The sequence below is a fragment of the Polyodon spathula genome, chromosome 4 (genome assembly GCF_017654505.1).
Source record: "Polyodon spathula isolate WHYD16114869_AA chromosome 4, ASM1765450v1, whole genome shotgun sequence".
In the NCBI taxonomy this organism is placed as follows: domain Eukaryota; kingdom Metazoa; phylum Chordata; class Actinopteri; order Acipenseriformes; family Polyodontidae; genus Polyodon; species Polyodon spathula.
In genome coordinates, this window is record NC_054537.1 from 86,400,378 (window position 1) to 86,425,095 (window position 24,718).

The 24,718-nt window shown below is 37.1% G+C and overlaps 1 protein-coding gene across 1 annotated transcript in view; it reads right to left on the minus strand.

Annotated features, from left to right (window-relative positions):
• calcr (calcitonin receptor) overlaps positions 1-24,718 on the minus strand; it is a 52,632-nt gene that overhangs the window by 8,048 nt on the left and 19,866 nt on the right. The window contains exon 6 of the mRNA XM_041246763.1: positions 215-368. Coding sequence (XP_041102697.1) covers positions 215-368 — 154 coding nt within the window. The remainder of the gene's footprint in view (positions 1-214; positions 369-24,718) is intronic.

The following is a 24,718-nucleotide window of genomic DNA, read 5'->3' on the forward strand; positions in this document are numbered from 1 at the left end:
TAACCTGATTAATTAGAAGAGTGGTTTTGTTGGGAAAACAGCTTAGCTGTCCCAACCCTTTATTTAAGGAAAAACAAGTTTAGCCCAGTGAGACTTTCATATGCAAATATTGGGAGGTTTGAGGTAAATTTATGAACAGCTTCAATTTGCATATTCACATTTCACAATGTGTGCAAGTCACCATATTCAATGTATTTGTTACTAATAGACTTACCCCACCCTAATAGATAGTACCAATGTAAATGTTGCTCTTCTGCAAACACTGCCACCACAATAAGAGTGTGAAGGTATATCCCCTCACAAAGCATCCAGAAATAGTTACATCCAAGCATATATTGGTGAAAAAAGTGGAGAACCTTACATCCAATCTGCAAAATAAAATTGAAGAAAGTGTGTTGGTATGTAGAGAGAGGAAACACAATTGTTTTAAATGGGTAACTCAGAAATCATCAATGATTAAGGGAACACAGAGTGACAATTATTTTAGTTAACCACAAAAAAACTGCATGTTTTCACATAATAGTGTTCAATTTAAAAATACTAAAAGAAACTAAATAAGTGCAATCACAAACATTTTGACCAGCAGTCTTTTTCTGTGTTTTGAACAAGCAAAATAAGTTTTGTGATTGAATTTAAAACACGTCTAACATAAATGCACAGCATGCTATTTGCCATGCACAGTTGTATTTTATTATAGGTAGTAATCATGTAAACTACTAGCCTAACCTTTACCTGTATTTGACTGTTGGAAATACTTGAATAAATGAATACTGAATAAAAAAGAGGAAACATGCAAGACACGCAGGTCAAGGTCCAATTCTTTTTCATAGCAGCACATGCACCTTTTAAAGGCAGAAGGCAGGCACCTTTTAAAGGCAGCAGTTTTACGTTTGTGGTAAACTGATAGTTGTAGAACTTTAAGAGTCTCTAAGGACACAAACATGTCTGAAACATCTGGTCTTTTAAACAGTTTATAAAGCAGCAATATATGTGCACATGGTATCACAGCACATGGAACATATGGGCTGGAAAAAAAAAAAACATAAAGCATGTTCACTTTTTATCACTGTGTAAAGCTGCCAATACAGAAGAAACATGTCAGAAAGGTATACATTATGTTCACAAGACATCAGTAGTGAATATTCTGTTTGTGAGATAGCCTCGCACAACTTTCAACTAATATATATGTGTCTATATATATACACACACACACACACACACACACATATATATATATATATATATATATATATATATATATATATATATATATATATATATATATATTACTATACTGTTAAAAAATATATATCGTTAGAAATACAGGGCAAAATATACAAGTCAGTTGAAATTAAATGTAAAAAAAGGTTAAACATTTATAAATGACACATCAACAGAATCCAACTGTAATGATTGCTCCGTGATCCTGGTATATTCAAAGGTATGTGCCTAGCACAAAACCAGGTCTGTGGCACGCAGAATAAGGATTGTAAAAAGACTGCGTTAACTCCACGCACACTACCATTCCAGCACTGACTATACACCCATCTTGTGGCCATTGCTTTATTTGGCTATTTCATTGGTTGCTGCACATTACAGGTGTATGGGGTGCCCAGCTGCAGTTCAGAGAGACAAACCCCGCCTCTTACTGTGAAAGGCATGCTAAAATCAACGATGCGATCAACCAATCAAAAACCTATATTTTCTCTGCAGCAGTCCAATTATAAGTTAGCTGAGGCGGGACAAACAGTTCTGTTAACTGTAATTTCTGTCCGTTTGTATGCAGTTGTCCAGTCTGTTCAGTTATTGAGAAACATAGTAGGCTACAATTAAGATTTTAGGAGCGTATTTAGGATAAATTATTATTCTTACAAAAGAAATGACATAACGAAAAAAATCCATTCATGCGACACCTAAAATCTTACAAACTGGGCTTAATTATGATGTTCAAATGGGTGAGTAGAATGAATAACATAACGCATTTCTGTGTATTGTGTATAAAAATGTTTGACTGATGTTTACTTTGCAGGTGAATGACCTTGTTACATTTACAAATCAGAGTGTGCTGCCACAGTAGACTTTGTCACAGCACGACTTATATAAAAAAAAAAAAAAAAAAATCATTCAGAAAAAAGACAGTATCCAGAGCCTTTTTTTATTTTGCTTCAAAAACATACAGCTATGTCGGATCAGCTGGCCTTTAAAGAAGCCTATATTGTATTTCCTTATGATACAATACTGTCCGTATTCAATAAAACAGTGACGTTCAGTTCATTAATTTGAAAACTCAGCGCTTAGCTATGGAGCCAATTGTGTATTTGAATGGGCCATATGTATGTGTGCACGATATAATGTGTGCTCTCGTCTGCTCTCATATCGGTACATACTGTGGCGACACCAGTGATAGCAGCTTGCCGGGGTAATGCCATTACTAATGGTGACTGTCCATCATTCTGCATTCTCGCTTGGCTGTTGTGTGCAGTTGCTATATTGGTAGTGAATGCGCAGACGGTTTTGCGAGGCACAAACAGATTTGCGAATTGCTCAAAAACCTGCTATATTCCAATGTCGTACAACTGCTTTGTGATGTTTTGGAATATCTCTCATTTTGTGCCAAAGCACTATTTTTTTTGCGAGGCACAAATTTAGCAGAGGGATTGCGCGAAGATCGAAGATCGGGCCCGTGGAGTTTTATGTCACATCCAAAGCATTACAACCTCACAACTCTCCACTGTACTGGACTATATGGCACCCAATTGTGTCAGTACTTGCACTTAACTGCTCCACACTTTGCTGTATTCTACTACTGAATTATATTTTGTACCTGATTTCACTCCTAAAGGTAACCGTATTCAAGTTTTTTTTTTGTAATTGCTCTTATTTGAAGTCGTTCTTATCCATTTATTGTAATGATTACTTGCTCTTAATAGAATTTACTCTTAAGCAAATATTTTTACTCTTTATCTGCGCTTAGTTGAAATCACTCTCAATTGTAATTATCTACTGTATTTATATTCTCTTATTTGATTTTGCTCTTATTTACTACTGAGTTTATTGTACTTTAGAACTGATCTTATCTTTAATGTGACATTTTGTAGCAACTGTAAGTTGCAGTGGATAAAGGTGTTTGCTAAGAAATAAATAATAATAATGATGGTACACAAAAGTACTTTGTCCCATAGAAATGTTTCATTTAGTAATATGCTAAGTGGCCACATCATTCTGTCTAAGTGCTATCAGAAATATGGTTTATATTGGGTTGCATAATCTTGCTTTGCGAATCTGAGCTTTAATACCAAACACAAAAATGTGCAATTTTCTGCTTTCCTATTGTACCACAAAGTCATATAGATTATGTTTGCATAGGCAGTCTGCCTTCACATACAAAGCGTTTCCTTTGCCTACTCAAGAAGCAAGTCACAACCCAATGTATTTGTAATGAAACAGTGGCCAGGGAAGCTCTATCATGAGAGCCAAAGGTGAGCCCATTTCTTTTCTTTGAACCGTCATTTTGTACCAATTCAAAATTAAAAGTGTTATAATTACATTTTAGCTCTTGACGTTTAGAGAAAATTCATATTTTATTTTATAAATATACTGGAAATATTAATGCACAGTACTGCTAAGTGACTGGTTGAAACATAACGTCGTCTACAGTATGAGCAAGACACATTAACTGTTCATGTTGAGGTGTACAAATGTGAAGCCATTGTAGGTGCCATTTTCCGTGTGCAAAACCATCCACTGCTGTATTGTTTACTGCTTATATACAGTAATTAATAACAGATATAGAGTAAATAGCAGGTGGACATACAGTGTTGGAAATACTGTGAAGAATAAAAGGTATAGGTGATTCCTTGTTGTAACCCAGAACTGTATGAAAGTACTTAATGCTTGCTGTATTGAGAACTATTTGCATGGAGCTTTGAAAGGTAATACAAAGTTAGAGACTCTTATTGAAAGCATGCAGTATAATAAGGGTTAAGTGGCCAGAAAATTTGGGCATTGCAGCAACACAACTTACACTTTGATCGCACTGCCGCTTATGTCGGCTCACTTGCCTCGACTATGTGTGAATAGACCTGTCATTCGTTGCACCAAGCACAACACTGAGGTCATTCTCAAGACGCTGATGTCATTTCTCCTCATTTGCCTTGCCTTGCCCCAGGTTAGCTCGCCATGTATGTTTAAATTTGCCTTTAGGAAATTTTGAAGAATTTATTGTCACTTATAATAATTCTAATAATTTTCACCACTGTTACTGCTTGATTAAAATGACTAACTCTAAATTCATTAAAGTCTAGCCAACAAATTTGCATGCATTGCTTTTATTTTTAGATAATTATAACTCGACTCACCGACTGAATGCAGAGTCATTTAGAGGCTGTGGTTTAACAACTTAAAAGCATGCACAATAAAACCTGACATTAAAAAAGCAAACCTGGTGGGCAGTAATTCTACCCATAATCGTATTTTGTAAATTACTGTAATTAAAATAACTGCTAATGAAGTGAGCTTACTAGCCCCATCATCATCTAATCAGCATACCTTGATCAACCCATTTATTAACATATGGTAATAACAAGCTCCAGGATATCTGTCAAATGCCTATTCATAGTGTACATTGCTTGTCTGGCTCCTGTTAAGAGGATGACATGTGAGCATTACTTTTTTTTCAATATGTTGTTATGCTGGGGTAGATTGTGAACTATCAAAGCAAAAGTTATCAATTTTGTATATATATATATATTTTTCTGTCTGAACACTCCAACTACTGTCAATAACCTCTGTTAAACAATCATAACATAAACTGAAACAAAAAGAAATTTGTTTCTGTAATATATATACATGTCTACCAGAATATATATATATATATATATATATATATATATATATATATATATATATATATATATAGTGGTTTGCAGAAGTATTCACCTCCTACCAATAATGTTACATTTTGTGGAATTACAAATAATGTGTGCACAGTTTTTCAAACAAACTTTTTTTTTATTCGAAGCTGTAGTGGTTAAACTGAACACTATTATATGAGGAGGAGGTTAAATGTCAGCAAAACTTGCAAAGAAAATGTACAAAATGAAATGTACTGGTTGCATAAGTATTCAGCCCCTTAAGTCAGTACTTGGTTGAAGCACCTTTTGCAGGTCTTTGTTGATAGGTCTCTACTAGCTTTGCACAGTAGGATGGTGACATTTTTGCCCGATCTTCACAGGAAAATTGCTCCACTTCCACTAAGTTTGTTGGGGATCGTCGATGGACTGTAATATTCAAGTCTCGCCATAAATGTTCGATTGGTTTCAAGTCAGGACTTTGACGGGGCCACTCAAGAACATTAATTTTCTTCTTGTTCAAACCACTCCAGTGTGGCTTTGACTTTGTAATTTTGGTCATTGTCCTGCTGAATTGTGAATTTCCTCTTGGCTGGTTCAAACAGGTTTGTCCTCAAAGATTCGCCTGTACTTTGCACCATCCATTCTCCCTCTATCCTGACAAGCTTCCCAGTCCCTGCTGAAGAGAAGCATCCACGTAACATGATGCTGCCACCACCATGCTTGACAGTTGGGATGGTGTTGACTGGGTGATGTGCAGTGTTGGGCTTGCGCCAGACGTAACGCTTGGAATTCAGACCAAAAAGTTCAATTTCTGTCTTGTCTGACCACAAAAACTTTTTCCACATGTCTGCAATATCATCTACATGCTTTTTTACAAACTCCATATTTGCTTTAAGATGAGGCTTTTTGAGAAATGTCTTCTTTCTTGCCACCCGTCCATACAGGCCAGCTTTGTGTAGGGACCAGCTTATTGTTGATGTGTGAACACTGACTTCCATCTCAGACATCAGTTCATTGTTGGCTTAAAAGTGACAACCTGAATCAGTTTCCTGCTTGCCCGACTTGCTCAGTTTGGGAGGGTGAACTGATCTGGGTAGTGTCTGGGTGGTGTGATGCATCTTCCACTTCTTAATGATGGACTTCACTGTGTTGAGAGGAATAATCAGTGCCTTTGAAATCTTCTTGCACCCTTCTCCTGCTCTGTGCCTCTCTACCACTTTATCCCTGACTAGTTTCTAAAGCTCCTTGGTCTTCATGGTTGCTTTCTTGGATCACTATGTGAGTTGCAGCTTGAAAGTCTTTATATACCTGAGGGAAATTATCTACAAGTTAAAGCATGCTGAGTACACACAGGCTGAAACCATTTCACTAATTTTGTGATCTTTCAAGCATTCTTTGGTATAAGAAGTGGAAAATTAATTGATGTTTCTAATGCTGAAGCTCCTGTCTTGATGATCTGTTTCTTTTTTCCCTGTTCCCCAGTGACAGATTCTCCATTTATTTTTTAGCAGCTGTCATTGGCACAGAGCTTTAGTAACACCACCCACAGCAGTCTTTGCATTTAGTTCCAACCCATTAGACAATGATGGCTACAAACTAGGGGTGGGCACCAACATTGATATTTTGATATAATATCGATACCGTTCAACATTGATAATAATTTCCATATCGTGTGATTAAAATATATATATATATATATGTACGCTCACAGAGACATACTTTTTATTGCTTATACTGCTAAAAATACAAATGCAGTATAATCAAGTTTATTTTATATTAAGAAATAACAAACCCCATACATACCAATCATTGTCACTCTCGTAGGCAAACACCACACACTAAAGTATCATTTAACCATTTTATTCCATTGATTGGCAATTTTCTTAGATCCTAATTAACAAATGTATTTCAAACATTCAATAACTATAAATCAAGTTAAAATGTAAACTTTCGGTATTATAAATGAGATGTACTTTTAAAACATCAAAGCACATCTCAAAATAATGCAACATTCAACAGGACACCGATCTTAACACTTTTAGATGTGTCGTGCATTTATACACAGAGAAGATTCAATTACTTGGCTAGCCTGTGCAGTGAAGCATATAAATATTTTGTTTTTGTGATGGCTGATGATGTCATGAAATACTAAAACAATATAACAAGACTCTATTTTTCTCCATGGACATTGTGAAGCAAAGCGAAGTTAAAGTAATTTATTGCTTTTCTTATGTAAATGTCTGTTAACGTCTATATGTATAAATGTTTCATATTGCAATTGTGTTATTATATTTTTTTGTGTTTTGGAAGACTTTGATATTATCGATATCAAAATACGTGATTGATTAAGAAGGATGAGGAACTAGAAATTCCCTTTAAGCTAAATATTGAGTCATACACATATGCATCTGATTTGCTGAAAATCTATATGCATGCCCTGAATAACATCCTTTACCCTTATTATCATTTACCAGATAATAAGGGTAAAGGATGTTATAGGCCTGGCCCATTATGGCTTGATTAAACATAGCATCATACCATAACATGCATTTTCAGAGGCGAAGAACTGTCATCTTACTGAGACAAAAACATTCTTCTGTAATCTGTCATTTCAGCATCAACTGAAAACAGTACATGGAAAATGAGCACACAGGTGGTTAGAATACCATTGGTTAGAATGAGGCTTTATGAGCAACTCTGGCATTAGATGATAGCATTTTCTATATAATCTAAGAATGAACCCATTTCTGATTTTATCAGTACCTAATCTGTTATCTGCAAATGACCCAAACTGGCAGACTGAGAGGATATGATATTGGGAATGCCTGCAGAGCTTCAGCAAAGCAGGTCCCTAGAATATCAGTAGCCCTGGTAATCATGGGTTTTCATCACATTAAAGTCCATTTGCCTTGAAGTATATTTAGTTTGCCAACAGCTAATTGGGCCGCTGTGTGTGATGCCTTGATGTAACAGAAAGCTTTCAGAGCTCAATTCACTTCAGGTAGTTTAATACATCACACTGCTTCAGGTGTGTTTGAAGTTTTATTGCCTTGAAATTCAAACTGCTGCATGTAAAAAGGGCATGTGTCTAAAGAGCTTTTTATTTTAGTTTGTATTAAGAGTGTTAAAGATCACACTAGCTTTCATTAAGCATACAGCAAACAAAATAATTAAGAACAATTAGTCAATTTTTTTATTTATTTACTTTAGTAGTTGCCAATTGAGTTTTACCCAGTTTTTTTCTCCCAATTTGAAATATCCAATTGTATTTTGGGTTCAGCTCACTGCAACCACTTGGGAGTTGTGAATACAAACGCAGGCTGTCCTTCAAAATGTGTGCTGCCAGCTGACTGCTTGTTTTCACTCTGCTATGCAGCCAACCCAGTGCTACAGTATTGGAGGACAATGCAGCTCTGGGCAGCTTACAGGCAAGCCTGCAGGTGCCCAGCCAGTCTACAGGGGTCACTTGGACAATTGTGTGCCACCCCCTGGGAACCCCTGTCTATGGTTAGCAGTGGATTAGCTTGGACTTGAACTGATGATCTCCAGGCTACAGGATGCATCCAGCACTCCATGTGGAGCACTTTTACCAGATGCACCACTCCAGAGCCCCTTTTTTAGTCACATTTTTGCTGCATACCTTATGGTAAACATGTATTTCATTCTAATGGCATTTTTGTCAGCAATTAATGAGAATAATATTTTTGTATTAATTTATTTTATTTCAATGCTACCCTGTCATTTAGAAATGCAGTAGATATTGAAAATATGTGGGTTGCTTCTGATAGGAGTGACACACTTACAAGCCAGGGATGATGATCTGAGAGATGGCATTTGTGAAAATCTACGTGTCAGAGAGAAGGTTCCTGCAGAGGGACCTCCCTTATAGTGGGAGCAGTGTTGAGTCGACTGGGTGGCAAAATGCTTTTTCCCCCACTGTGTTTTGTGTTGCCTTTTTGTATGTTTGTTTATACATTGTTTGTGCTATATAATTCTCTGTATAGCCAAGTGGTCCACACTGGAGCAACCCTGTACTAGCAATACACCGTATAACACATATAAGTACTGTAAATACTCCTGGGCACAGGCTGAGCGTTTCAACTACAACCCACCTGTCTCTCTCTTACCTCTCGCCACGCATTTCCACTCCCCATTTACAGCCAGAAACGCACAACAGCAATATGCTAGTCATGTTACTAGGACACAGGCCACGTTTAAGAACACCAGCAGATTGTGTTTCAGAAGTTTATGTATGGTATACAGAAGGAAATAAATGATTATTTTCTTACTGCTTAATTTTCTGACATAAAGTGATAATCACAAAAGCTTGTGTGTGTTTAATCTACAGAGCAGAACAGCGTGGGTGGAGTTTTAACCACATGCTGCTCTCTGCAGCTGCACACAGGCAATGCCACGCTGAACAATCTTAGGAGATTGTGTCAAATGTGGCTCTAGACATTTTTGATGTTAAAAAATGTCTTCTTTTTTTTAAATACTACACAAATGTGCAAAAGTGGTGATACATAAGTAGGTCATTTTACACTTGCAGTTGTATGCATAGCAAATTGCTAGCATATAGCATGCATAGCATGTAACATGCATATCATTTTTCAATATTTTTTATTATAATGGACGCAGGTTTATATACTTGTAATCGATATATTTAACACTATTCTAGAAATGTCCTGACTTTTTCATTACTGAACCTTGGCCAAATAACACTGCAGTCTGTTTAAGGGGAGGAATATTATCCATGAAAAACAAAGTCATTGTAAATCAAATTAACATCAAAAGCCAAGATCTCCAGTAATTCTTGCTCTTTGGAGTTATCTTCAAAAAACACCTGGAGTGATTTAACTGATACAATTCTGAAGTGCGTTTTTGTGTTTCTAGTTACACTGATGACAAACCAAGTTTAACTAAAACATGATTCGTTTTACATACACACTAATGTATGTATTAATGTTATATATATATATATATATATATATATATATATATATTATATAGATATATATATATAATATATATATAAGATATTATATATAGAATATCCCATCATTCCAACTCATCCCAACCTTTGCAACTGCATCTCCCTCTGGGGGCAAAACACACTGCTCAAACTATGTGAAATGTTGTTTCATATTTAAGGCCCTTAGAAATTCATACCATAATTTACACAAACTAACTAACCTGCAGTTCAGTCATGCACATCCAACCAGCTGATATAAATAATAATTAAGTAATTAACACATAACTGGCTAATTAAAAAACATGACTTAATAATAATGGACAACCACTACAATTATGAGATTGAAAATAGTCCAGCAACTCTGGGTCTGGTCTGTGCTTCATATTCCTCCCATCTGGACAAATCATTTCCTGAGATTAACAATCTGATCACATCTCATTCTATTTAATAAACTGCTTAATCGGTAGTTTTATGACCAATTTCCTAAATGGTGGAAATTAAGTAATGGGATGATTGTTTAATTGTTGCATATTAATTTACTTCTGTCTAAACTGACATTGTGTGGCCGTAAGGCTAAATTACAGGTAAGCAGACGAGACATGACAAACTACAGGGCCTCCTCTATAATAAGCAACACATGACACATTAACCTATTACTGTATCAATCACAAAAAGGAAGATTGCAATTGTTTAAATGTAACTTTTTTTTAATGCTACTTTGGAATCTCAGACTAGTCCTTGGGCATGGATTCCCAAAAAGCGAACTGAAAGACAAGCCTCACTAACCAGTTAATAATATCTAAATAATTAAACATGAAGTATTGCCAGGTGCTGTTTTTCAACCTCCAACCTAGTAACAAGAGTGCTGCCTAAACAATTCTTAGGGGCTAACACTCTTCGGTATGATTTATGTCTGCACAATAAAATCTGCAGGTTATTATTCTTTATTTTATATTTTATTTCTTACTACGCTATTTGGTTAGCAATGAATATGTTACAATTAGCATCTGAAAGGCGTGCTCAATCGACTAATGCAAGCAATTTCAATCTTTTGCTGAAGACACCTCAATCCGTCATCTACATTCTACAGCAATTTATTTCCATTCATGGAGATAAATGAATGGTTTGCTATGAAGGGACATACTCAATTGTTGCTCATTTATGAACAGTTTGCATGAATGTAGTGAATGTAATATGCAATAGTGAATACAAAACAAAGGACTACTGATGAATCCTGTAAAAATAAAGCATGGGTGGCATGATAGACACAGAGCAGTATCTCGGACTGAGTGGGGGTTGCAGTTCATAAGCACTGGATAGTAGTCTCAAAGTCTCTCTAAGGTTACGGTGGATAAGGTGAGGGGCAGATAGAAAAATAAAGGCAAGTGAATTTGATGATGTTATCTGGAGAGCTAGAGTTTATTATTTAGGTAAAAAATAGTTCAAATATATATTTATACATATTGCACCTTGTAACAGTTTTTTGTTGTTGTTGTTGTTCCTGGGTAGTAAGTGTTATTTCCTAATTGCTTATGCCTCAAAAGTATAGAAAATGGCTATTATTCCCCACAAACTTTGCTTTTGTGACCAGGACAGGTACATTTCAAAATATCACTATTTCCAATGAGAAAACGGGCGAATTTGTGTCTTTTCGTTCACATAAGTCAGAAAAAAACAACATTTGAATCCAATTCAGTATAACCGTAAATCTCAAAAAACTACTCACTTCTAAATCTTTTGTAGTCATTGTTGTATTACTTTAGTATAAATACATGTTAATTTGGATTCATATGTTGTTTTTTTCTGACTTTATGTGAACGAAAAGACACAATTTCGCCCGTTTTCTCATTGGAAATAGTGATATTTTGAAATGTACCTGTCCTGGTCACAAAAGCAAAGTTTGTGGGGAATAATAGCCATTTTCTATACTTTTGAGGCATGAGCAATTAGGAAATAACACTTACTACCCAGGAACAAAAATTGTGTTACATAGTGTTATTAAACATACTATTTATATAAATGCATGCACATAATTTTATGTGTCTTCTGTAACTTTCTCTGTGTGACTGATATAAAGTTAACCACTGAAAATCTCATAAAGGATGAAACGCTTGTTTGATTGGCTGATCAACTGTCCCGCAAAAAAGCAACAAAATCGAGAGATACCTGACAGTGAAATCCAATGATACCTTACAGTGAAATCCAGTGATACCTGACAATGAAATCCAGTGATACCTAACAATGAAATCCAGTCATACCTGACAATGAAATCAAGTAACACCTTAATGCTGCCACCTTTAAACATGTAAATACTTCTGTTTAGTTTACTACGAATAAACATTTTAAAAATCCATAAACTGTGAACTAACATTAAGTAGCTAGCAAGTCCATATCATTTTTCCCTGATATATTTTTCTATTATGTTTCAATCACAAACCGACCTAACGGCATTCCATTTAATTATTAAACAACTAAGCTTTTTTTTCACGCTAAAACTACCTGGACATGTTTTTTTGGTTTGTTTTTTACATACTTGCATGTTGTATGCAAGTTTCAGCTATATGAATACTCAAGCTAACATGTGTGTAAATTGCCTTTCTGTATATTGTGATGCAGTGTCAGCATTTTAAAATAATAAACACAGAGTCCTTTAGAATGCAGGAAAACAGCACTTGGCAGTGCTCACAGGTATACATATTGATTTTGGCACTGGATACTGCACACAAATTACAACAGACTAACAGAGACTAGCAGGTTTCACATTCTATGATTGACATTTTCACAGACCAGTTCACAAATGACCTAATAATAATCTCTCCTAAGGAAAGACACAGCATTAATCATCTCCAGCCACGCCTCCTCCTAGCGGGATTAATTATTCAATAAACATTTGCACCTGGAATCATTTTATACTAAAATAACTATTGTTTAATATTCCTACTATTCCTCCGTCCAGGAGAGCAACCACCAAGAAAAGGTTTTAAAATCAAGCCTCGCTCAGGACAACTGGAAGCTGCTAGAGACTGGAAAATGTTGGCAGATGTTGGTCAACGGCTCATTTTTCCACCTGAGATTGCCACCACTAACCTTCGACCACACATTGTTTTGTGGTCTGGATCAGTATGCCTTGTTCATCTGGTAGAGTTAACAGTGCCATGGGAAGATGCTGTGAATGAGTCATATGAGAGGAAGAAACTTTGGTATGCTCAACTAGCTGCTGAAGCGGAATAGCGAGGATGGAGAGTCCGGGTTTACCCAGTGGAGGTGGGTTATCGAGGATTTGTGGCACACTCTACAACACGGTTTCTCAGAGGTGTCGGGTTCAGTGGCCAAGAGTTGCGTCGCACAGTGAAGAACTTATCTGAAGCAGCAGAAAGGAGCAGCAACTGGCTGTGGTTGAGACGGAAAGATTCTGGATGGGGATCTCAAGCACAATAGAAAGAAATCAACGCAGATGTACAGGTAAGTAAGCTGGGATGAGCTGAGTGGGGAATGGAGGGGGGTGATGCTGGGATGCCAGAACCACTGTCGAGCCCTCTTGAGGTGTCATGGGCTAGTCAACGAAACACAGAGGATGAAAGGTGCCCACTTGAAGACCCCAGAGATGTACCCTACTTAGCTCAATCCAGACGGTTGTCATGCTGATGTGCTGGGGAGACCATACTGGATTGATCCCTGGAGCCAGCATCGCAGCCGTTGTGTGTGCTGATACGCTGGGGAGGCAAAATGAGCTGATCCCTGGAGTTAGCATTACACTTCAGCAACCAACACCAGACAGAAGGATATCTACATCATCGGATGGAAAACAACACAAATGGATGGAGATGCAGATGGATCACATCAGTTTACTACAAAGCTACATCTTAGTTGATGCTTATCTTGGTGACAGACGAGTTCAAATCAGCATGAAGTTCAACATCTACTCTCATGTAATGGAAATCTTCTCATTTATACGCAGGGTTAAAACTGTGACCACTATGGCGGGGGCACATTAAACAATAATTAGGGGTGAGACGATTCATCGTGTATCCATGTATCACGATACAACATGATACAATACACCTTTGTGTGTTGTGATACAAGCTTGAAATGAGTACACTTATTAAAATGTAAATCCTGAAAGGGATTTGGTTGTCTGAATGTAAACTCCACTTCATCCTAGACATATCCCATTGTTCAATGAAACAGTCGGACGCTTCTGGAAGTTAAGCAGAAGTAGAGGAAAGAATGTTTTTTTCTCTATTCCTTTGCTAGCAAGCAGGGAATACTGACACTGTACTAAAGGCTTCAGAACTGGTTGCTGAAACGCTGCCTGACTAATGGGAGTTGAGACAGCTGTGATTCTGGCCAATGGCAGTGTAGAGGAGATGAAGACAGCCTGCCTTGTTTATTATGGACAATAATTGCTATGCTATGGATAATTTTGAGGTATGGCACAGGCCCCCTTTTTTTTGGATGGAACCGCATAACAGTCTCGCATTTTGATTGGTCCTTGTCTGTCACAGGAACATGTCATCACACAAGTGGGAAAGCCTAAGGCATTTTTAACATTGCGATCAGAGAGAGAGATATATCTGCTTTCCACAACCTTTCATCTTCCACACTGTTACAGTTTTCTTACAGGTTACATTAGTTTATCTCTAATGTAATCACAGTTTTACATATAGACTGCCCATGTTTTCATTTACATCCTGAATTCTGGTCTGCTTTGCTTTTCAGATAATGTCCCAAATTCTGGGTCACTCTGATAACGTCCCATTTTCTGGGCTGTTCTGGTTTTTAGATAACTTCCCAAATTCCGGGCCACTTTGCATTTTCAAATTCAGTCCAGTTTTTGGGATATTCTGCTCAGCTGGTTCACAGCTGCCACTGAAGTGGCTTAAAGGTGAATTGCCTATACCACCACAGCACTGTCATATTTTATACTGTCTCTGAACTAATCTCGCGAGGAGGTTCAGAGACGGCACTGAACCATCATAACTGCCTGTGTGAAAGGCTATACCGCCTCTGAAGCGCTGTAGTGGGTGTGGTTTCAAAGTCAACATAGCGTAGGTAGGGGCGTGCATGCAGTGCTTAATTTGCAGAGGGGCTTGCCGTTGCACAGCCACGGAACCTCTGGTCGTGCAGAGTCATAGTGCCGGTACCTCTAGTTAAAAATCTTATAATGCTTTCTTTATAAAATCTCAACCCAGTTGTATTAAGTCTGCAAGTTCTTGCGTGTGCTAACGAGAGACAGTCCGCTGCCACGTTTGTAGCCTACTTTAAATAATGACCGATACAAGCAACTTCTTACACTACTTGGTTTGATTAAATGAGTATTACACAACAAAATATGAAAGCTGAACATTAATTTCAACAAAGAAAAATGACAATTTTTTAATAAAAAAATAGACTATAACCTACTTCAATAGGAACATTAGCCTGTTATATTATATTAAACCAAAACAATAAAAATAATAACAATTTGGTTCTCTTACCTTTTTCAATGAATATAATTTAATTAATAGAGAATAAAAACATACTAAGTTAACAACTACCTAGCCTAAGTTTAATTAATCATTTTTGTAATCTATCAGCGGCTTCTATTGCATACACATCGTTGATAACAGTGCAGACCATGGGTCAAACCAATATTTGTGTTGGGGTGCTTTTTTTTTTTTTTTTTTAAACCATTTAAATGCAAAACCATAACAAAAGATGTATACAGGCCTTTTTTTTACTTTTAATTATTCAAATGGAAAATTTAACATAAAATGTTTTATTTTTATAATGAGTGGATATAAAGCATGACTACAAACAATGAAAAATTATAATAAAATACACATTTCAAAAGGAACGGGTATGTAGCTGACTGTGCCTTCAATCAGGAGCTTTGCTGTAAACACAGACACAGTTCCATTGAACATTATTGAGTAAACATGTGTAAACTGGTACATACAAACCTGCAAAACCAAAATGTTTTTTTGGTTTTTTTTTTTAAAAGTAATATAAAAAAAAGAATTTAGAAAATACGTTTCATATTAGGCACATAAATTGTTATCCTATAGTTTCCTTCTTATATATTCCCAGTTGCATTTGTGGAACAAAACAAAGGATTGTTGTCTCCCAGTTACATTGAAAAATAAGCAACTAGGCTTTCACTGAGTTGGCATCTTTGCAAATCCACTATCATAGCAATCTGTCTCGTAGTCAGTCTACAAACAAAGGCTAGAAAAAAAAAAATGTGTGCTAGGAGGACAGGGCATGTCTTGTTTGTTGCATTTACAAAACATAGAATATCTTACGTTACATTAAAAAAAAAGACATGCATTGTAATGCATGGGTCACATTGATCTGCGTGCCGGTTCTAGGTAGAACTGTTCATAACTTTGTAATTTTTGCAATTCTGGCTATCAAATGCCGTCAGGATATTTAATTCATATATTTAGGACGCCCACATACAACTTACAACGGAAGAACAATTAACATTTTAAATGCAAAATGGGTCACAATGACCCACATGGCAGTTCTAGTGTTAAAGCTGTAATTAAAATTGTTAAACCAACTCTACATCACAGATATCTGACGATGATGAAAAGAGCTGAAGCATGTTTCTAGATATACATTCCTTGAACAAAACTGATCGCTCTTCACTCACTGTAAGGAAGACGTAGTCACTACACTACACACCACTTGTTTCATAAAATACAACATTCTGCCTGGAGAAGCACATAACAAACGTAGAATTAGCAAGAAACAAAAGTGGGGATTAATTACATGTTTGAATTAAAAGGGGTTCAATATAAATCTGGTGATATGTAGCAATGATTTTGCTAGCAGGGATCTCTAATCCTGGTCGTGGAGGGCCAGTGTCCCTCCTGGTTTTTGTTCCAATGGTACCCTAAATTACTTAATTAAGTAACAAATGTACTAGGAGGCTAACAATTGCTACTGCGCACCTGTAGTACATGCAGATAATGAATCCAGAAGCACCTGTCCTTAGGTGGCACAAATCACACTATCGCCTTATGCTTAAACCATCACTTTTAGTGCATATTTCTGGAACAGAAGCACCTAGAACCACCATTCAAATGGTTCTAGACTCAGTGGACCAGCCTGAATGTAACATGTCCAGTTTTGTAGCAATTCTTTAGAAAACATTCATTCATGTCTATGGCAGTGTTAAAAAACACATTTTGAGGCATATCTCTCGACCCGAGCAATTAGAACCACCATTCAAAGTGATCTAGACAGAGAGCACCTCAAACCATCTCCTAAAGAGGTGGTTCACCCAAAAATTCGCACTTTGCCGAGTCGTTCTGGCACCTAGAATCGAGCAAATGGTGACTCCTTTTGCGGGGGCCATCTTTCGCAATGAGCAACCAGTTTTCAAATGCTTTTGATTTCCAGGTTGGCAAAAAAAGTTAAATTGGAGTCCTTTCCAATTGGGGACGTGTCACTTGGAGGAATCGATAGGGGCCTCGAGGTGGCCCCCTGTACCGTTTTTCAAGTGTCGCGTACCCGAGATATAGCTCCCTGAAAAATGTCTATGGGAAATCCCATCTGGTGGTGGGGAAGCGTACAAACCCGTGGCTGGTGATTTTCTTTATCTGAGAGTGGTGTGCACATGAAGAGAATGCTCCTGAGTCGTCGTCGTCCCCCCCTCCCCCAACAGCGATTCCCTATGGCAAATCACATTAAAAAACAATCACATTTTATGAACATAAATGTTTCAGGGTAACGTTCGCCATCTGGTGGTGGGGTGTTGTATGAACACGTGGCCGGTGTCTTTCTTCTGAGTTCATGGCCCAGAAATTTGGGATGTTATCTGCAAACCAAATCGGCCCAGAATTTGGGACGTAAATGAAAACAGGGGCAGTCTGTAAAAACCAATCCTCAGAGTTGTGGCACATTGTCAGAGCATAAGGAAACAAGTTTTCTTCCAGGACAACCTTGTACTTGGCTTGATTCATGTCAAAGCTGCCCGATTCCAGCCTTGCTGAAGCACCCCCAGATCATCACCGATCCTCCACCACATTTCACAGTGGGTGCGAGACACTGTGGCTTGTAGGCCTCTCCAGGTCTTCGTCTAACCATTAGACGACCAGTTGTTGGGCAAAGCTAAAAATTGGACTCATATGGGGGTGCTTCAGCAAGGCTGGAATCGGGCAGATTTGTCTTTGTGAAGGGCGCATGAATCATGCCAAGTACAAGGTTGTCCTGGAAGAAAACTTGTTTCTTTCTGCTCTGACAATATTCCCCAACTTTGAGGATTGGTTTTTCCAGCAGGACAATGCTCCATGCCACACAGCCAGTTCAATCAAGGTGTGGATGGAGGACCACCAGATCAAGACCATGTCATGGCCAGCCCAATCTTCAGACTTGAACCCCATTGAAAACCTCTGGAATGTGATCAAGATGAAGATGGATGGTCACAAGCCATCAAACAAAGACGAGCTGCTTGAATTTTTGCGCCAGGAGTGGCATAAAGTCACCCAACATCAATGTGAAAGACTGGTGGAGAGCATGCCAAGACGCATGAAAGCTGTGCTTGAAAATCAGGGTTATTCCACCAAATATTGATTTCTGAACTCTTCCTAAGTTAAAACATTAGTATTGTGTTGTTTAAAAATGAATCTGAACTTATTTTCTATGCATTATTCGAGGTCTGACAACACTGCTTCTTTTTTGTTATTTTGACTAGTTGTCATTTTCTGCAAATAAGGAATTTGGGATTTAGGAGAAATGTTGTCAGTAGTTTATAGAAATAAACAAAAATGTTCATTTTACCCAAACACATACCTATAAATAGTAAAACCAGAGAAACTGATAATTTTGCAGTCTTAATTTTTTCCAGAACTGTAATATATATATATATATATATATAGTATATGTTATTTGCTATTAAAATATATTGTGCAAAAAATTATAGATATATGCTATTTGAAAGAAAAAAGTACACCGCCAAAGAAAGCCTATTCTTACATTCGTGCATAACATGATAATTCATATAAAGTAATAACCCATAGTTTGTTATATTAGTACAGCAAAATACCACATTATATTTTAATTGAGAAGTTGTGGAAAGCAGATATCCCTCACTCTCTCTCTTTCTCTGATCGCACTGTTAAAATTCCCACTTGTGTGACGACATAGTTCTGTGACATACAAGGACCAATCAAAACGTGAGAGTGTTATGCGGTTCCATCCTATAAACCGGGCCTGTGTCATACCTCAGAATTAACCATAGCACTGAGTTTTTACATACACTGCTCGCTTCCTGATTCCTGTGTCATAACGTCTAATTTTACTAAAGTTACTAGTGTTATGTAGCATTTGAATACAAATGTATTTGTCTCCTTTTGTGGGAGAGCATTTTATTTCATATAAATAGATAGCTATGTTTTGTTTTGTTTTTTTTTACCAGTGTTAATGTATTGCTCTCCTTTTAATGTTTTCTAATCATAATTTGGTGAAAATTATATATATATATCTATACACACACACACACACACACACACACACATACACACACACAAAGTGAGTCTGTCATTTGTAAGGGAGGATAGGCTGTAAGAATTTTGAAGTGACTCGACTTTTTTTTTGCGGAAAGAATGTGTGTTTCCTGTAAAGCTATTTATTATGGATGACAAAACATCGCATTTTTGCATTTCATAAGTTTTATTTTATATTTGTTCACCTTTCAGTGTGCCCTAATAATTTTTTTATTTAAACTTTGATTTGGTTGAATGTGTTACTTTCTTTAAAGAAATGTGTTAATCCTGATGAAAATGATTTATTTAATTTAATACTAATTTTATCATTAATTTAAATCTAATAATTTAAATTATTTCTAACCACATTTAAAAACAGCACAGTATAGAATAGTATACAAAATAAAATTATATACTCAAACTTAACTTGAAAAATACAAATACTACTACTACTACTACTACTAATAATAATAATAATATAATAATAATAATAATAATAATAATAATAATAATACAAGTCTTATAATCTATTGAGATAAAGTTAAGTATGATGCAATCAAAAACGCTGATGTACTTTTTTTTTAAGTAAACCAATTTTTGTAAATATAAAGCAGTGTTATTTTCAAAATTAACTGTAGATTTCCAGCATGCTTAATAAAAGTGAAAGTTAACTAGCTTTGCTCTCCTGAATATATTGTATTGTATTCCAACACAAAAACACATAACTTTTCAATTTGTTATGTACTACTTAGTACTATAATCAGTGTGAAATAATGTTTAATGTCCAATTGGAAGTTTTGTTTTGTATTAATTTAATATAACAATATATTTTTTCTCAAAGAGCCCATCCATCGTTTAAACAGCGCAGTTTATTTTAATGCAGATACTTTACACATTTACTGACACCTGACACCGAATATGAATCATGCCTGATAAAAATAAATAAATAGGAAAGACTAGCTACCTGATACAAAATCTAGCACTTCTGTTATGATGTGTTTCTTATGGTACAAAATTTAAGTTACACCTAGTATAAATTATGAATGAATCATGATGTCAAATTTAACTGATACCAGATATGAGTGATTCCTGACACAAGTTAGAATATGTTTTAATATAGGGATTAAGTCAAACTTCTTTTGCAATTAGCCTATTGAAGACAGATATAACCATTCCTTAATTCTGTATTAAAATAAATGTTTTGACGTGTAATGTTTTCCTTTTACATTCATTATTTCCATTCAGTTTTGTTTAGATTTAAAGCTGTAATTAATTAAAATGTGTTCATAATCCACACAGAGAATATTTTAAATTCTTAACATATCAGCTAGATAAATTAAATAGTTGACCTTAGGCAATTATGCTTTTAAGAATGTGCCAGACTGCAAGAGCACTTCCATCACTGACATTATTTTAAATAGTTGTCTTAATGCTGAGGGATTATGGTTGCCAGAGCAGAATCTGTACCAGAAGGATGGATGTCCCTAGTCTTTTATAGTTTTTACTGCTTACTATAAAATAAAGTTAATTATTTTCATATTTTAAAAAACATGGCAACTGGGGTCGGTTTTTTAATTCATTTAGTGCCACGTTTCTATTAAATGCAGATTTTTTTCCTGATTTTTAGTAGCCACATCGGTAATTAATTTGATGGTATTAGTCTGAGCAGCTTTAATGCCAACCTTAATACCGCTTTGCTTTTCAAAGTTTAAATTTGTTTTGATTGCATTCATGGCTAGATAACAATATTATAGTCTTTAAAATAATTATTGAAATAGGAAGTGCAGGCTGTGAAGTCGATTCCAAGGATAACATACTGTATTCATGGCTAGATAACAATATTATAGTCTTTAAAATAATTATTGAAATAGGAAGTGCAGGCTGTGAAGTCGATTCCAAGGATAACATACTGTATTTAAACATGATATATTTAGATGTGGTGGCTGATGAAGTAGCATTCCAGAGGTGGATTTATAACTAAAGTAATACAGCCTTCAATCCAAAGCTAAAAGGAATTCAGGTCTGGAGCTCAAAATAGACTCAATGGCTGAGTTTCAAATTTGTCCCTGAAAAACAAAAGGTAGCTCTCTCTCTCTCTCTCTCTCTCTCTCTCTCTCTCTCTCTCTCTCTCTCTCTCTCTCTCTCTCTCTCTATATATATATATATATATATATAAAATTGCATCTTAGCCCATACGAAAAAAAGTCATAAATAGCTGATGTTAAGTCAAAAAGTCATAATTATGGGATGTGATGACACACTGTCTATTTGTGACTTTCTCAACTACTTTTTTTCCCCTAATTCTCTGTCCTGTTGACTGCCATTTTAAGATGCTCAAGCATTGAAAAGGAGAATCATTCAGAAGCCAGAAAACAAAATCACAGCATAGAATACTGCCTTTGATATACATATCTACAGCAGTAGGAGAGACAAGAAACTTGCATGACATTGATATTAGGGAACTCGATGTTCATTTAGCCAGCTGTGTGTTCAAAATAAAAAAAAAACAAGAGGGATAGTGAGAGATACCCTTGGGAGTGTAGTCAGCTATTTATTATCAACAGCACCACCTACAGACTTTTGGCAGCAATTGCCTGGAGCTCTTTCTGGAGCCCCAGTCTCTACAGGCCTAAACAAATAGACTACTAAGATGGCAATAGAAGGAACTGCATACTCTGAGCATCTTAAACTAAAAATGAAGTTAGATATATAGTTTCTATTGTTAGGTCATCAAATGTAGAGAAGCAGCCTTGACGAAAAAGTGAAATCAAATTGCTCAGAATATCTATAGAGATAGGCAGATGAGAAGGAGAAGTGGTCAGAGAGCTCGTAGGTATTCCGTGTAGGAGGAGACAGCAGCTGGTATTGATAGGAGAGTTGGGGAGGTAATATCTATCAAGCGAAATTGGTATTGTGTTCCTGACAGATAGGATTTGATTGTAGCTGGTGCAAGATGTAGAGAGTCCTTTGCGTGCACAACAAAAGCCATGATCCAGTTCTGGTTGAAGGGGGTCGGATCAATCCTGCTTGGGAGCAGAAAGTTAAATAGGTGGTCCAGTCTGTAAAATAAGAGGATCTGGTGGAAGGAGTGAGTGCTGCAGCCATATATGCCTGCGCTGTATTGAGTAGTCTGCTGATAGTTGGATTTAGTTGAAAAGTTGCTGGTTGAACTGGGGTGTCACTGCTGGAGTTAGCAGAGCTGTAAGGACCAGATAGTGAAATCTGGAAACAAAAAAGAGCGCCAGCTGCATTACTATAAATGCCCGGTAGATGGCTAAAAGATGGCTAGAAGACTACGTGGTGATCTGATTCAAGCATTCAGAATTCTAAAAGGTATTGACAATGTCGGGCCATGGGACTTTTTTGACCTGAAAAAGAACCAAGGACCAGGGGTCACAAATGGTGATTAGATAAAGGGGCTGCAGTGAAGTGTGCATTTTGATCTTCGAAGGATTACCGAAGGAAGGTTCAAACCTTCAATGGTACTAATGTATATAATTTACTAGTGACATCACCATAGGTACTTGTTTATATTTGATTGAAAATTCTATTATTTGACAGGTAAAATGTAATAAAAGATCCATATGTAGTTTAAAAATACATTATATAGAACTGTAATCTATAAGAATTTATAATTTAAATAAAAATACACGTGACTTCCATTACATGAGAGTAGATGTTGAACTTCATGCTGATTTGACCTCGGCTCTCGCCAAGATAAGTACCAACGAAGACGTAGCTTTGCAGTAAATTAATGAGATCCATCTGCATCTCCATCCATTTGCGTTGTTTTCCATTTGATGATGTAGATATCCTTCTGTCTGGTGTTGATTGCTGAAGTGTAATGCTGACTCCAGGGATCAGCTCATTTTGCCTCCCCAGTGTATCAGCACACAACAGCTACGATGCTTGTTCCGGGGATCAACCCAGTGCAGTCTCCCCAGAGCATCAGCATGACAACCGTCTGGATTGAGCTAAGTAGGGTACATCTCTGGGGTCTTCAAGTGGGCACCTCCCATCCTCAGTGTTTCGTTGACTAGCCCACGACACCTCGAGAGGGCTCAACAGTGATTCTGATGTCCCAGCATCACCCCCCTCCATCCCCTACTCAGTTCAGCCCAGCTTAATTACCTGTACATCAACATTGCTTTCTTTCTATTGTGCTTGAGATTCCCATCCAGAATCTTTCTGTCTCAACCACAGCCAGTTGCTGCTCCTTTCTGCTGCTTCAGATAAGTTCTTCACTGTGTGACCCAACATCTCTGAGAAACCGGGTTGTAGAGTGTGCCACAAATTCTCGACAACCCACCTCCACTGGGTAAACTCAGACTCTCCGTCCTCGCTCTTCCACTTCAGCAGCTAGTTGAGCATACCAAAGTTTCTTCTTCTCATACGTCTCATCCACAGCATCTTCCCATGGTACTGTTAACTCTACCAGATGAACAAGGCATGCTGATCCAGACCACAAGACAATGTCTGGTCAAAGGTTAGTGGTGGCAATCTCAGTTGGAAAAATAAGCCATTGACCAACATCTGCCAGCACCTTCCAGTCTCTAGCAGCTTCCAGTTGTCCTGGGCGAAGCTTGGTTTTAACACCTTTCTTGGCGGTTGCTCTCCTGGATGGAGGAATATTGTCTTTTGTGTGTAATGCTTTGATGGAACTGGTGGCAGCTTATTGGTCAGGTTACGCTTGTCTTCCAATGCTAAGGCCAAACATCGCAGCACCTGGTCACGGCACCAAGTAAACTGTCCTTGGCTAAGACCCACCTTACATCCTGTCAAAATGTGCCTTAATGTTGCAGGTGATGAACACAAAGGACATGAGGGATCCTCACCCACCCAGAGGTTTAGGTTCTGTGGTGATGGGAGAACATCATATACTGATCTGATGAGGAAACTGATCCTGCTGTGTTCCATAGTTCGTTGATCTCGTCAGCCGATATTGCTTTGTTCCACACTCTCCCATTGCATCCATTTTCCCTACTTGGCCTGGGAAACTGCCTTTATGCATCTCATCCTCTCCTCCTGCTTTTGCACCTCATTGACTACCAGCTTCCTCCATTGAGCTGGGGTTACCTTATGCCATGTAGGAAGAGTTGAACTGAGACCAAAATCTCCTTTTCCATGCTGAACTTGCCCCATAATATCTCCAATTCGAAGGGCAGCCTTAGCATCTTCCACAGCTTTCTTTGCCGTCCATTTTCTTCCAGTTTTCAACACAGGTGATGCCTGGTGTGAATCTACTAATGTCATTTCCAGTCGGACTTTGGCGCACTTAAACTCCTCGGTTAGAGCAGAGATTGGTAGCTGCAGTATTCCTTTACCATAAAGTCCCACTCTGCTGAGGCAGCGTGGAAAGCCCAACCATTTCCTGACGTATGAACTGATTAAAGCTTCCAGCTTCTCAATTGTTGTCAAGG